General features: G+C 31.2%; 1 protein-coding gene across 1 annotated transcript; it reads right to left on the reverse strand.

Moving 5' to 3' along the window:
• Positions 1–910: 910 nt before the first annotated feature.
• Positions 911–8,082, reverse strand: LOC115878595. Its single transcript, XM_030895144.1, has 4 exons — positions 8,012–8,082; positions 7,792–7,969; positions 4,661–5,957; positions 911–915 (listed from the first exon to the last, which is right to left on the reverse strand). The coding sequence occupies exons 1-4, from the start codon at positions 8,080–8,082 to the stop codon at positions 911–913; spliced, it is 1,551 nt and encodes a 516-aa protein (XP_030751004.1).
• Between the last annotated feature and the right edge of the window lie 9,436 nt (positions 8,083–17,518).

Consider the following 17,518-nt stretch of genomic DNA (forward strand, 5'->3'; position numbering starts at 1 on the left):
CTTCTTTAAGAACCAAGCGAAGTTCATTTTTAATGAAGCTACGACCGCTTCGTGACCTTTAACCATCCTGCCAAGCCTTTCACAAACGTCGAACAGTTCATAGTAGTATATAGTTCACAATAATCACCAAAACCCCCTTGTCATATTGAAATAAAACTTCAAAAAGAAATTATAATGAAAAAATTGTAAATTGTTGGTGGCAAGTTCATTTCGCTCTTAAAATTAACCAAGGCATGTATTGACATAATCCAAAAAATAAAATGCTCAGAAGACATGGTTCTGACCGTAAAATTATATTTTAGGAAAAATTCCTGACAAAATTATTGCACAGGGTGTGTCAAAGTTAGGGTAAAAAAATAACCCCTCGATTAACCCTGTATAATATGCCAAATACTAAAGGTAATAAAAAACTGAGTTTACGAATTAAAGTTGATATAGTTATATACAGCTTGCTAAAAAATTCATGAAAATATGGCTAAAAATAACAAAAATATAACACTTCAAATTTGACCAAAAATTTTTCTTTTGCGTTTTTTTTTTGAAAAAAATTAATAAATATCAGCAAAACATTTACACAGCTGGTACAAATGTAAGAACTTGACAACGCTGTTTCCGATACACTTCAGTCGGTCCTCCAAAAATATATATGGAAGTAAAGGATATGGAACGTAAGGGAAACGGAACGGATAGTGTGCATCATCCTATTCATTTACATGCTATAATATTTTACGTAAACGAAAAGGATGTTTGTGGCTGCTATACGGCAAAAAAAGTTAAAATATGTATGCAAAATCAAATGCTAAGAATTGGCACACTTTAAATATATTTCCTCACAGAAACCCAAGATAGCCTCACTGTTTTAAGTAATTTTGATCAAAGTTCAATACAAAAATTGATTGAAAAGTTAAATTTAACCTAAATCAACAAAAATACAAAAAAATATAAAATCCCATATGAAGCGGATTTTATCTTTGACACTATGTATGTCTGCTTAAAGTTAAAATTAGCATTTTATTCCTGATAACATCATAGCCATTAAATTGATATCAAATATTCCCCACTTCACTGAAAAGTGGCTAAGCTAATATTTACTTGTTAATATGTCGAGGTCATGTTTATGACTAAATTACTATTATTCTGTAACAAAATATTTCAGAAAGTAAGGTGACATTTCTTATTATATTTTAATTAATATTGACTATGTTATACCGTCTGATAAAGAAAAAGGATCAACGACGATTGGCGAATGAAAATCAATTATAATTTTAGCGAAAGCAATCTCTATAGACTTCATTTACTAAAAGTTGACATAAAAGTTGTCAAAATTTATCACTAATTATAGAAAGATTAAAAAAGGATAGAACGTTTCCAGACACACAAATCTATGTCAAAAAAATATTTTTTTCTCAAATTTTAAACTACACTTACAACAATATTTCCAATTATAGACCCAAATACCGTCTTTGATGCTATTTGTAATTTGTATTGTTGTAAATGAGTGATATGTAATATATAGGGTGGATAAAAAAACATGGGACATCTCTCGTGGAGAAATTAGGGATGTTCGGTCCTAAGATTTCAGTACCGGTTACCGGTAACCGGTACCGGATATTTACCACAAAGTACCAGTCCTACAACCAGTATACCGGTCCCAACAATCAGATCGGTGGGACCCCGGTACTAAATAGGTGTACCGGATGGACCGAAAAACCGGTTGGAGTGGAAGACCGGATGAACCGGAATATTGGAAAGACCGAAATAATCAGTTTTGGTTGTTGTGCCAGTGAGTACCTCATGATACCGTATTAAAAAATGTAAATAGAAAGTTTTCGTGCGGTAATAACGTTAAGTAAATACGGTTAGTTAAGTTTACCTAAGTATTACCCTATTAGTTAAGTTTAACCTAAGATTATCATTGTTTGAGTTCACATTTTCGGTATATATTCTTGTTTTTTCTCTAACATTCTCTTTACTTATGAAGAATGCAATAAGTATTGGAAGCTTCTGTTCTTGGATATATACATACATGGAGCGGAAATAAGATGCTATTTTAAATAATAGAGTAGACGCTATTGAATATCGGAGTTTTACGGACATTTTAATTTATATACATGAGTGATACATGAGTAAGATGCTTTATTTGAATTTTAGATGCACTAAAAAAAGACTAGATTACTAAACCAAACTAGACTAGCAATGCCTTAAAAGTACATCAAAATAAATTACATTGCATGTTCCTGATCGTATTATACAGAATGATCGAAAAAAAACGGCGTCCAGTTGGCTTGGAAATGAACATCAATTTCATTCCCCATATAATTTTACATATAAAATTACAGCGATCTTCATTTCATAGCCATCGCTGACGCAGTTTTTTTTTCGATCATACGGTACCTAGAGTAGGAGAACACAATCAGCTTTGCACGAAAACCGGTACCGAAATCGTTTTATACAGGCTTTTTGATTTTTATATTATTATGAATCTATTTTTCTGTTTGTATTGTAACCCGTCTTTTAGGATCCATTTAAACCGGTCTTGCGGTACCGGTACCAAAATCGGTCTTCCTGTACCGGTACCGAAACCGGTATCCCGGTGCTGAAAAAGACGATACCGGAATATTTCAAAAGTACCGGTCCTGGTACCGGTATACCGGAAGACCGAACATACTTAGGAGACATTTCTCACGTAAAGATAAATTTTATTTTTTTATATCATTATAGGTCAGATTCTGCTTTTTTTGGTAGATAGAGGGGGTAAAAATTTTCTTTTTTTCGGTTTATTATAATTTTCTTCCGAGCGCATATTGCTATTCGAATGACATCTTGAGAGTAAAAGTTAATTTAAATATGTATTATCTACATAACTTGGGCTTCCACTGAAATAATTTTGTTAAAAAACATGTATGACACTTTTTTTCTCTTGTTATAAAAATTGTGTAGAGCCGTTTAATGTCGATTAAAAGTCCTATCTTGATATTTAGTCGATTTCAATCACTTTTATGTTTAAGTATTGAAAATACTCAACAAAACATAAAGTCGGATTAAAGTTTTGTAGATTTGTAACATAAAATACTATGTGATCTCTTTTAATTAGTATAGAAAAATATGAAGCCCCTAGTTTTGTCTTATTTTGTATAACATGCAAAATACAGGGTGAGTCTTAAATATGTGCAACTATTTTTAGCGGTGGTATAATTCGACCCCAGAAATACGATTATGAGATTTTTTTTGCGAAGAAAAATTTTTGAAAATTTGGAATTTTTTGAAAAAAAAATTAAAAATATTTTTAGTTTTCAGTTAAAAAACATATTTTCTTGATAATATGGCAACATATGTAGTAGATTAAATTTACAAGAAATAAAACCCATTGCAGAAAAGATCTAGTGGTTCTCAAAATTTAAGCAAAAAATATTTTTTTGGAAATTTTCTAAGTCAAATAACTCGGTTATTTTGGACTTATTTGAAAAAACGGTAAAGATAGAATATGTTTCTTTTATCGAGGTCTACCAGCTCTGAAAATATTTGTAGTTATTTCAAATTCACCCTGTATAGGATATTTTAGTACAATTAGATTTTAACATTAAAAAAAAAGTATGATAAGACGGGTGGATGGGGAAGTGGAAATCCACAAAAACAAAATGACCACAACGAAGAAACATATTTTATTTATTAATACAAGGTCTCCTAGAAATAAGTACAAGAATTTTAACTGGTAGTATAGTTGAACCCCAGAAACACGCCTATGAGGTTTTTTCGCAAAAAAAACTTTTGAAAATTCGGAATTTTTTGAAAAATGTTTTGGATTTTTTTTTAGTTTTTAGTTAAAAAACATAACTTCTTGATAATATGACAACATAGGCAAATTTATAAGAAAGAAAATCCAGAAAAGATCCAGTGGTTCTCAAAATTTGAGCAAAACATTATTTTTTTGGAAATTTTCAAAGTAAAATAACTGAATGTAAAATAATGAGCATGTCCCACCATGTGCTGAAGAACAATTCTCTTAAATGTAGCACTATAGACATCCTGTTAATATTTTCGGAGAAGTCGTTTAAATATTTTGCGATTAAATATGAAAAGGATCGTTCATACAAAGTAGTATTGTGACTAGGAATTGTTAGCTTTCCCTTAAATCTAATGTTAATATTATGAATGTCTGTGCGAAACCGAATTTTCTCGTAAAGATATGGTGGTGACTTGTTTATTAAAATTTTGTGGGACAGACAAAGCAGATGAAGGTGGCGCCGCTCGTTCATCAATAACCATCCTGAATGCTTATATGCTTGACTAATATGGTCATATTTCCGGATCCCAAAAATTAGACGTATACAAGAATTCTGCAATTTTTGAATGCTATTAGCAATTCGCTTTGTAATGCAAGGTCCATAGAGAACATCGCAAAAATTTAAATGTGACAATACCAGTGCCTCGCATAACATTGTTTTTATATTTCTATTTAATACATGACGATGTTGAAAGAGAAGTTTCAAATTTAAATAAGCTTTCTGAAGGCATGCATTTATATGCTCTTGAAATCTGAGATTTTGATCCATGATAACTCCTAAATTTTTTGCGCTCGTTTTTATCAGTAAAGGTGAATTATTTATTTCAATTGAGTTCGAAAAGGAATCCAAAAACTTTTGTCTGTCACCACCCTTACCAAAAACTAATACTACAGACTTCTTAGGGTTTAAAAAAAGACCATGATTTTTTGCCGTGAGAGAAAATTGATTCAAATCATAATTTAATGCCGAGATAGCTTGAATACTTTCTTCAGGAGGAAATGACAAGTAAATTTGTGTATCGTCAGCGTAAAGGTGATATTTGCTAGGCAGTAATGTATTCAGAAAATGAGAACTAACGCTATAAGTTACTGCTTGACTTCTGTCTTTTAAAAACTCCTTGAGTAAGTGAACAGCCTGTTCTGAAAGTCCAACACTCTGCAAAATTGAAACAAGGATTTTATGGCTAAGAGTGTCAAAGGCCTTACTAAAGTCCAACAAAACTAATACTGTTAATTTGTCCTCATCCCATGCCTCTAATATCTCATCCGTAATGCTGAGCAATGCCGTATTGCAGCCATGATCCTTTTTAAAACCCGATTGTTTTGCTGGAATTACACACTTTTGCGTCGAGTATGCAGTTAACTGGTTATGTAATATTGTTTCTGATATCTTCGAAAAAGTGGGCAATACACTTATTGGTCGTAATTGATTTAAAGAGTCGACTAATGGAACTTTTGGCAGAGGAACTACTAACGACCTCTTCCACATACTAGGAAATATAGAATTATGTATACAAAAATTTATGATATGAGTAATATAAGGTAAAAGAAAAGGTATACATAAATTTATCGAAAGTATATTTAGTCCATCAATGCCTACTGCGGTTGTTTTTATGTTAGATATTATTCTTAAAACCTCAATCTCATCTACTGCATGAAAATTAAAGTCGTGGTTCACAAAATTGTTTTGTTCATAAAACAAAACAATATCATTGTCTACATGTAATTTAGGTACGGATTCCACAAAATGATCATTAATATGCTCAACATTTGCTATTTCTGCTGGTATGGAATTATCATTCCTAGACTTCAAATCGATGAGTTTTAAATGGGACCATAATTCTTTAGAATTTCCATTATTATATTTATTTGTGAAGTAACACTTCTTTTCCCTTTTAACAGCTACGGTAAACATATTTCTAAAAAGTTTGTAATTCTCCCAATCGGTAAGTAATTTGGATTTCTTGTACTTTGCCAAAGCCTTATCTATATCCCTCTTCATAGCTCTAAGAGCATCTGTAAACCATGGGGCGTATTTTTTAGTAATGCGATGTGTTACAAAAGGAGCATGCAGGTCCAAAAGAATATCAATATTTTCACACATAAAATTAAGTTTGTCATTCACATCGTCTATGGAATATATATTGTTCCAGGGAATTGCTTTTAAATGAGACTGAAATTGGTCGTAATTCAATGATTTAAAATTTCTAACTGTTTTAAATTGTGGTTTTATTTTTGAAACATTTATTTTGACCGCGCACTAGATCAGATCATGGTCACTGAAGTCAACTGGCTCGGTGCCTGTTTCGGTGACAATATTTTTATCGGATATTAAAATATAGTCTATTAAAGATGCTGAGGAATTTGCAATTCTTGTAGGTGAATTAATAATTTGAAATAGACCCAATGTCTCAAAGAAATCAAAAACAAATCTAGTCTCAGCACTGTCGGTATTCAATAAATTTATATTAAAATCTCCTAAGCAAATAATATGATCCGACACTGGAATGTGTTTAGAAAAAGATGTTTCAAGACTATTGAAAAATTCTATATAGTTCAATACGGGAGGCTTATATACAATAATGCCAATGGAAATTGTTGTTGTCTTTAATTTTAATTTAATCCATATTTCTTCAATATCAGAAGTACACGAAATTAAGGAATATTTAAAAGTGTTTTTAATATAGATCGCAACACCACCACTCCTACCCCGTCTATCCTGTCATTCCAGTCTATAACCATTAATATTTAAAATTTGGTTGGGAATAGATACATTAAGCCACGTTTCTGTTATCCCAATTATATCAAATTTATACATAACAACTAAATTTTTAAAGTCATTAAGATGCGCAACCAAGGATCTCACATTTAGATGCGCTATTTTTAAGTCATTCATGTTAAATTTGCCTATACAATGTCTTACCCTCTTACTATTTATAAATTTACCTATACAAATATTATAGTATCAACAAAAAAAAATCAAATAAAAGCTGCAGTAAGCTGAAAAAAGATAATAAGAGACTTACTGCATGCGGCATGAGCGTCTTTATTTACTTGATTATTATCAGTTCTATTCAGTGAATTAAAAATATTTCTAGAGTAAATTACCAAGAAAAGATTATATTAAAAGAGGCTCAAATGTTCGTTATATCATATCCCTAAAGTATAATAAACATTAATAATAACAAGATGACATGATATAAGAATATGTAAAAGAAATATATTCTATTACCAAGATATAGCAGAAGTAATATTCTGTAAATTATCCCAAAACATACAAAGCATACCCCAAATGTAAAAAACAATACATAATGCAAATACAAATGAATATATTTGTGCTTAAAATAAATAAATAAAGATCCTGATATTATAGAACAAGGAAATAAAATGTTTTAGAGAGATATATACTCTAATATACATTAAATCCAAAGAAACCAAAAGTAGATTTCAAAAATCACTAAAATTTGCCCAAGATAGAGCAGTTATTTTACTTTTTTCCAAGTTTAGATACTCTAGTTAAATTAAGAAGTAAATATATTTAAACCGCGAACAGGCAATACAATGCATATATAGCATGATTTTTTTTTGCCGTTCAATGAGATATTTTATTAAGTGGTATAGTGTGTAAAAAAATGCATATTTTGCTGCGAGATAAAATATAAATTAAGCATGATTTGTTAAAAGATAAATTATATTCCTAGACAAGTATTTATTTATTCATTCAAAATCCGTTAAAGAAAGTTAGAATTAATTTTAACTGGTTGAAATAAAAACACTACTCAATACGATTTAGTACTTGCCAAAGATTAAATCTGTTCGAGATGTTGCAAATCCTCTATGTGATGAATTACACCATTATTTTTCACAAACACTTTTCCGTAACTACACCAAACACTATTCCGGGAAAATTTGTTGATTGCGGTGTTTAGAAGATCAAGTCTGTGTTTTGTAAGATCTTCCTGAATAAATATTTTCGATCCTCTCAATTCTCGTCTCGACTTCAGTACTGACGATCGCTTGTTAATGTCTACGAACTGCACCATTACTGCCGGAGCCCTATCAGGTCGCGCATTTTTTACAAAGATTCGGTGGCATTTTTTGATGTCGCTCTTACTCATGTCCACTTTCAATTGAGTCTGGAACAAATTCACCACCTTCTCTAAAGTGTTCTCATGCTCTTCGTACCTTAAGCCAAATATGCGAATATTCTCCCGCCTTGAATGTTACTCGAGGTTGTCCAAATCAGCCCTGAGACTCTGATTATCCATAATATATACATATCCATCTCTGATTATCATCATTAAAGATCTTTTCCAACTCAACCTTCACAACTCGGCGAACCTCTTCTATATCTGTTCTAGTCAGTACAATTTTACACGAGAGGCCCAGCCACACGTTGTTACTACAGCGCCATTTTCTATCTCTAATATATACTTTCTTACACATTGTAGAAAGAAATTCTCTCTTTTCTGCTACAGCAGCAGCCTTCTCGTGTACACGTGTTTTTAACTAAATGAACCGCGGTCGCCATTAAAACTGCAGCATTTTTTTAGGATATTATACAATAGTTCTTATCACGAAACTTTTCCTCTATACTTTTGTAGGTACATTTGGCATCTTGTCTTGTATGATAATGCTATGACTCAAACGAAAAAAACCTAGGCAATACCAAAGTTTACAGAATAATATTTTATTCTGCAAACTTTGGCAATACCTAGGCAGTGGATATAAATATGTTCTGATGTAATGTTATGTTATAGTCCATAATAAAGAATATTTGGATTTTCGAGATATATTAATATTTTATTATCTAATCTAGTTCGTCCCCAATTTAAGCCAAGCATAAATATGTTTTCTCTGTAAACCGCAGAGTTCGCCTCAAATTCGTCTACCTTCTTACAAAGGGGAGCTCGATAAATATTGCCCCGAGGCCCCCAGTTGTCAATCTACGCTACCGTATTCTTAGGATACATTTAGATCGAGACTATTTAAATTTACCTAATATATTCATTCTTTTTATTGCTGCCGTCAGTCATATTTATTAGTCATATTTATTAGTTATTAATAAAAGAATATTGGGTAAAACTATACAGGGTGAGTGAAATAAGTGCAAATATTTTCAGGGATGGTACATTTTGACCCCAGGAACACGTTTATGAGTTTTTTTACAAAATTTAAAAAAAAAAATATTTTTTTTTATTTCCAAACTTTAACAACTCAATTGGGGACTTATTTGAAACTCGATAAAGAAAACATATTATGATTATTTTATTGAGATCTACCAGCCCTGAAAATATTTGCACTTATAGACACCTTGTATAATAAAAATTTTCAAACCGAACAAACAACAGATGCTTATTAAAATTATAAGTGTCCCAGAGAAAGACATTTTACAATAGTTATTTTACAAATTGGTGTTTGTGTTTAAAAGCAACTGACGATTATACTCTGATAAAAATTGATTAGTTAGCTGTTATGGATCACTAAGGATCTTACGTCACTTTAGTTAGAAGATTAACCATTTAATTTTTGCTAATCCAATCTTTTTTGAGCTCTGATCGGGACCGGCCCATCGGCCCATTTTTCCACCGGCCCACCAGGAATTTTCCCGTTTTCCCATATGGCCCATCCACCTCTGGATAAGACTATTACAATAAATGAGACAATGATTAATGAATAAAAGGCAACGGCCTAGCTACGTTGAAATACCGGTTCCCATTAGAACACCGAAGTTAAGCGACGTAAGGCGATACTGGTGGATGGACGGGTGACCGGTTCGAAACTCTGTATCTATTGATACACACTGCTCATTCACGCCGGCTCGAGGCCGGATGAGATCGTATATCTCGTGAGTAAGAGTTAATGTAGACACTTCCTAAGTCGGTAGGCCACTGACCATGATATAGCCGAGGACCGCGGTACGGATTTCGCGTAAACAAAGTAGGCCCCGTCCAGATTAGCCCGCAGCAAAAAGGAGACGTTAACTGAAATCTTTACTTTACTTTAATGAATAAGACTGTTTTAAAATTCTTCCATCAGATAAAATTGAAATTAATTATATCAATTATTTGTGATATTTTAAAAAAGGAATATATTTACCCAGAAATTTAAAAATCATTTTTCAAAACACACTGAATATAAATTATGACTCGTACGTGTAAAAAACTATTTGTTACACGTAAAAAACTATTATAAGTTTTTATGCATATTTTTTTTAATTTACTACTTTTTCACCATTTCAACCTACACTTTTTCAAACATGTCCTCCAGATCCTTCAATTTAGTAGCTGTTAGTACGAAGTTTCACTTCAAATATGCGCACATAGTGCACACACAATTTTTTTATTAGAAATTGAACAAATAATTTTTAAAAATAGAAATCTTGTTAGTTTTATTCGACAATTACAACATACATTTACCATGTTTTTTTCGTTACAATACCGTTATCTGGTTGAACAAACTAAAGTAACTCTATTAATATTAATCGTCGGCGGCCCGATAAAATGGTTGACACATTCCTGATAAGAGCAATATCGTCACACGTAGATTAACAAACCATTGTTTACCTATACGCCCGTTCAAAAATGTTTCGCTGGCATACCATTAGAGCGTCAGTTTAAAAATTTAACAATGTTTCGCGTACCGGACAATCTACTGGACAAACTAAAATGCAGTATTTGCGCGGGATATTTAAACAGTGCACCGGTAGTGGCAAAAAATGGATTCCAAATATGCTCGAAGTGCTACAAAATCCTACCGCAAAACGAGAAAAATCAGTGCGTACGACAAATCAGCTACGAAGCTTTAGGAACGTGCCTTGTATTCCCATGCAGGTACCATAAAATGGGCTGTGATTATACTTTCGCTTTTGACAGTGACGGGGCTCATGAACTGACGTGCGAAAAGAAATATTTGGGTTTTCCCGATTTGATGAAAACGAATATTGGTGAAACCACCGATACGAACAGCCACAATATTGATCAGCTTTACGATATACCAATAACTACACCTGTTCCACATCACGTAGAAAAGAATGTTCAAACTATCCCTCCATCCGCAGAAAATACTCAAGAAACCACCCCTGCACTGGAAATAAACAACAACCAAACTCCCCGCTTGTACGAGAATTTCTACGAATCTATTTCGACCCTACCAGTCATACAGAAAAAATGTTTGAACTGCATGAATATGGTCGAGGCAGGAAATTACACAGTCTGCTTTTTCAAACATATATCGTGCAAAACTTGCCAGAAAGACATGTGTATAGCGTGCGTACGAAACTTGGATGGATCTTCGAAGGTTGCGTGTAAAAACGCTTGGAAAGGCTGTAAGGAAATATTGGCAACAGGTGACGTCAGTTCTCATCGAGATAATTGTGAATTTAACACAATAAAATGTCCAATAGATAGTTGCGGCTACAAGGGTGTAATGGAATTGCTAAAAACACATTTAATAGACACCCATCAAGAGGCTCTGATATCGAGTAACGAAATGTCAAAAAATATGAATCATAAAGATAAGGTTTTTATTTTTCTCTGTTACGGGGGTATATTTAAGTGTTCCTATTACTTTTTTAAATCTTATGTGGAAATATGTGTTGTATATTACGGTTCATGTGCGCGAGCTTCTGATTTTTCTTTTGAAATTTCCTCGCAAATTGAAGAAAAAACAATCGTGAAACAAAGCGAGTGCTCAAACTGGAACGATTCGATGTTGTCAAGTGGAATAATGCTCACCAAAGAAGAATTAGAGGAATTAATGGGACCAAACGCTAAGAAATTTAATTTTGTACTTAATTTAAGAATAAATGCCCAAGCATAAAATGTCCTGAAAATACACTTACCGGCGCGAAAAACGAACACCTTAAGATTTTCTTGAATCTTAAAGATTTATACATTGATTTTGATCATTTTTAAGCAATTTGTAGCTGAATTATTTTACTTTTTAGTATCTTTTTCTAAATTAAAAATGAAAGTTGCTATCTGTCAATTATATCAGGAAAAACAAAATGTTGATATTTTGGTGAAATCTTTCCCTAGTTTCGGAGATACAGAGTGTAAAACTTTCATTTTTATTTCAAAATTTTTTTCAAATAATTTCTGAAGTAACGACAATATTTAGATGAAAATTGGATAAGTTTTTTTGACATAAAAAATTTGATTTTGATGTCAATATGACTCCTATTTGTAGGGGGCGCCACCTACAAGTGTTTTAACTGTTTTGAAAAGTAATAACTTTTCGTCCGGACCTGTATAAAACTCCTGAGTGAAAAAATATACATTTCCATGATTTTCTACGTAAAAAATGTCTCTTTGCAAAAATCGCTACGAGCAACTGTTCTCAAGATATGTAAAATGGAAGTAGACAATACATATCATTATTGACAAAAAATAAATGTGTTAAGTAGATAGTTATTTCAGTGAAATGATAAATTTGGGAAATTTTTATTTTTTTTTAAATTAGTCATAAATTTTTCTTTGAAAGAATGATGGTAAAACAGTTTCTGTTGAATCTTTGACATAAAAACATTTCAAATTTATGATTTCCGTCTAATAACTGTTATAGTCAACATGTTTAAATTATATCAATGATGACAGGTATTGATAACTTCGATTTCAAATATCTCGAGAACCATTTACTCGTATCTATTTTTAATAAGAACATTTTTTACGTAAAAAACGTTGCAAACGTACCATTGCCATAAAAAAAAAGTAGTACAACAAAATATGATTTAATCTGCTGGTCTAGAATAAAATATTTTTAATACTTGAAAAATTGCCCATTTTTAAAAGGTAGGTAAATTTTTTATACTTTTATTTCGCCACGTATACCTACCAATTATTACGAAATTCATGGTAACGCCTAAAAGTTAGGTGACATAATTGTATTGTTTTCATCAGTGGCGGATCGTCAGGGTAGGCAAGGTAGGCGGCGCCTACCCTAAGATTTTGTCAGAATTTAAGCGATTTATTACATTACATTATTTACTCTATTAATGTTTCCAATACATAAAAATACTGTTAATACACGGAAGTGTATTTTAATAATCAATTTTATTTTAATATTTGTGGTCTTATACTATATTAACATATTCACTACCGCTGGCGTACGCTGACCGCTGACTGTGCCGCTGCGTTAGAAAACAAAATAATTTTGACCGTTGGAATGCCTTTATTCGGCGATTTCTACATCGCCTACTATCAGAGCCGATGCACGACATACGGCAGTCTTCTGTCTCTGTCTAACTCATTGTGCGGTAGCGACGGGACGTAAATCGAATTTGTATCATATTAAGGCGGAGCTTAGGCGAAATCTCCGGTCGCCTTCGCATGAAGTCGTAGAGGCTCGGTAGGCTTAGATGTTAAGGGGATATTCCGGATATTTCATAAGGAGATATATCACATTTCGTTAAGGGTATATTTCATATGATTCATTATACGTAGCATTTAAAACTTTTATATGAAAATTCAAAAAAAACGTTTAAAGAAAATTGGATACATTTTTTCGGGCTTGTCCGAGATTTTAAAAATGATATTAACCGGTTGCATTTCAGAACACGCCACAGAAATAAGGGAATCCGAAATAAAAAAGCTCAGTGTGCTATTTCAATTCGATATGTTAATAAAAGCGGCTAAGTTAAATATCTTTGCGAGTTTTATTTTATGAAATATTAGATAACATTGTTATACATTTAGAAATAAGGTTTGCAGATAGGTCGCATGTCTCAATTATTTTTATTTAGCTCTTGCGGATCCGAAATTTAAAGAATAATATAAAAAAAATTCCAACACATTTAACATCTGATTCAACAAACTTGTTATATTGATACATTTCCAACGCATTTAATAGTGATTTAACAAACAAAAAATCTTATTGACCAACATAAATTAATGAATAAATTACAGGTATTAATAATAGATATGATAATTTCTATTATAAAATAATTTAAGGAGAATAATCCTGGAAATATATTTCCAGAGGCTTTCAAATTGTTTATTTTGTTTTTTTCAATGCAAATTCATTAAATTCAATTAAAAATTCAAAATACATTTTTCAATGCATTAAAATTTATAGTAGAGATTCCATGAAAAATAAATGTTTATCGCCACTTGCCTGACTTTCAATCTAAAAAGATCTTTTCACAGCTCTTCAACAATCTGATGATTTTACTGATATAATACATATAATAATAACTTTTCTTTATTAAGAGACCGACTCATCAATTTAATATATAAAACATAATTATTCTTTCTCTCAATACTACCAATTTTTAAGTTTGCGTAAATAAATAAAAATAAAATTCTATGATGTACTTCATAGTGACTCCATAGTAATACTTGTACATTATGTCAATCGTTATGTCATTACGTTGAATGCTGTTATTTTTGCTTTAGTTTAATCCTAAATATTATTGAGCTATGTTTTTATCCCTTAGCTAACATATATTTATAAACTGGGTTAGGGTATTATTTTTTATTCTTAATCTAAGGGTATTATGTAAATTTGGAAGGGGGGGGGGGCAAATAGACACAACTAAAATTTTGTCGCCTACCCAGTTACACGGATCACGAGCCGCCACTGGTTTTCATAGTGACGACGATATCCACTTCTCGATATCCTTATAGACCAGGAGTTCCTATCTGGGACTACTAATTCTTGTACTACTGTTTTTTATCACTATGGTACATTTTTTACTCAGTAATTTTATACAGGTATAGACGAAAAGTTATTACTCATCAAACCAGTAAAAAAATGTGTAGATGGCTACAAGTAGGAGTCATATTGGCATCAAAATCAAATTTCTTATGTCAAAAAACTATCAACAATCACATCAATTTTCATCCAAAGATTAACGTTACTTTAGAAGTTATTTGGAAATAATCGAAATAAAAATCAAACTTCTACATCCTGTATTTCCGAAACTAAGCATTTTAGTTAAGACATACATTTATACGAACTTTTTTACTAATTTTTATATGCAGAATATGCTCCCGAAGTTTCCGGAATACAGTTCGGATCACCCTGTATATTAAACTTTAAAATACAACAAAATTTTAAGGTATCCGTTTTTCGTGCCGTTGAGTGTATCACTAGTCAACAAATTGTAAGATACTCTTAATTAATATGTGGTTTATTTGCTGTGATAAAATGTCTGTAGATATTCGAAACCAGAATACTGTGTTTTCTTCTTATTTAATAATGTATTTTACATTTTTGTGTTAAATGTTAAATAAGTACCTTACTTTATTATGTTCTAGTTTTCTGCTTTCTTTCTAGGAACTTTCAAATATTTAAAATGAATATGTATTATGTTTAATGTATAAATATCATATTCTAAGGACAAAACAATTTCTTAATTTGTAATATCAAGTTCTCTACAGAGTAGAGAACAACATATTACATTTAATTCTGTTACTAGGATACAAATAATTGACTATGTTCTATTCTTGTATTAATTGAATAAAATTTCTAGTTAATTCAAATTGTAAAGTATTCCAATATTGTAAATGGTGGTCCAATAATAAAAAATAAAAACTACTTCAAATTATTTTCAAGTTCTAAGGTTAGGGTCCTATAACACAAAATCGAAATTTTTGATATATAATTTCTTAAATATTACTCTTATATAAACCAGTATATTACTAATAGAGGTATGTTAAAAAAATGGCAATCGATGACAATTTTGGCGAGGTCAAGCCTTAGACATGGCCCCTACTCTTCCTTATTTTTTAACAGTGCTTACAGCCAGTTAGCCTTAAAAAAGTTAAAATTGATTTGGTAAAGGTGTGGATCCGGTGGCTGACCTTGAAGCTTATATTTGCTGCATTTGATCATGGATACTACGCAAGCGCACATCGTCGATGTTGCCAAATTGCAGTTTATTTTCGAATTATTTGCAGTTGAAAATTTTTTTTTTGCGTGTTAATCAATAATAATACGAATTCTATAATTAATTTTATAATTTCAGATTTATCATGATATCCAAAATTAAGGTAAGAAGGATAATGAATATTGTGAAATGAAAGTATTATGAATATATAAAATTATGTATATTATATGTATTGATGTTTTGAAGTATTACCATGACGAGTCTTATTATAGAACAATACACGCGCGTCAATCGGAAATAGAGGTAACATTTTACCTATAATGTTACTAATATAATATACTTTGATTATAATTAATGTTTGTATCATAATTTCTTAAAAATATCAAGTTAGTGGATTAATAGCAATTTTAGACATATATTTTATCGAAGAGTGTGTTGATAAGACTAAAATAAGCTTTATGTTTTATCTTTTTTTTTAGAAGGGAGATGGTTTGTATCGTAGAATACATTACAGTATTTAATATCGTGTACTTTGATATTCTTTTCTTAATTTACTGTAATTTCTTGTTTCCTATAATGCCAAATCTTGACAATATGGTGAAGGTTGATTTTTGATCTTATTAGTTTTATAAGAATAATAATAATAATAGAAATACAAGACTAAATTAAGACTTAGTTTGTGATTTATATTAAGATCTTTCTTATAATATTTGTTATGTCTTAATCTTAATACTATATTATGCTTGGTCTGGAAAATAAATGTTAAAATATCTTAATTTTGCATATCCTATTCCATCCTTCCATTAGGAAAAATATGGTTTATAAATCATATATGCTAAGAAAATCACATAAATTAGGTGTAAGAATAGAGAAATCTTAATGTAGCAGAAAAATTAATGCAATATATGTATAAGCAGAATTAAACAAGGTCACTGATGTTAATGTTGCTGAAGGCTGATTCTACAATTTTAATTACGGAGGCTAAAAGGCCTTTTAAGGCCTCCGTAGTTTTGATGGAATGTTAAAACAACCTATTATGAACATGACATGGGGCTACAGCATTTAAAAATTAAAAGAAAAAAGTTGGACACATCATTTTTAATTTCCCGAATTTTTAATAAAGCACTTTTTAAACGTAGCATAATAATCTAGATAGGGATCTAGAGTTTTATTTCTATATAATTTTATTGACTATGAAAATACATAATAAGCGTTCACGTGTTGTACGAAATATTAAAATAATAATATAAATAATATACCGCGTACTATGATTGAAAAAAAAATAGCGTCAGCGATGACTATGAAATGAAAATCGCTGTCATTTTATATGGGAAATGCCCTTAATCGTCATTTCCCAGCCAACTGAACGCCGTTTTTTCAATCATATGGTATATATTGACAAAAAACACTGAAAAGCACATATTTCTTTTCTACTGAAAATAATTCCAAAATTACTCACAATCTGGCAACATCGAAGATGTACGCATGCGTAGTGTCTAAGACTATATGCAGCAAAAACTCGTTTCAAGGTCAGCCACCGGATCCACACCATTACCATCACAATTACCATTGATTTTTATATTGAGTAAAATTGATTTAAAAATGTGTAGCTTAAATTTCGGGAAAAATCATTTCCTGGAAATATAATTGTGTGTCTGGAAACATCTCGGGAAACATTCCTTTTTTTTTCAAAATTTTTACATATTTTATCACGAAATAATGAGTCAAAAATATGATATTTTATGTTTTTCAGCTATTATTTCCTGATAAAATAAAAAAAATTGTGGAAGTTGTCATATACGATGTGAAACTGAATTTACAACCTGGCAACGCTGGCAACGCTGGCAACGCTGCTTGTCGAGAGAAGCTGACAGCTAGGAATGGCAAAATTTAAAAATATATCG

Source organism: Sitophilus oryzae, unplaced genomic scaffold (genome assembly GCF_002938485.1).
Source record: "Sitophilus oryzae breed Bouriz unplaced genomic scaffold, Soryzae_2.0 scaffold_1518_pilon_pilon, whole genome shotgun sequence".
NCBI classification, from domain to species: Eukaryota; Metazoa; Arthropoda; class Insecta; order Coleoptera; family Curculionidae; genus Sitophilus; species Sitophilus oryzae.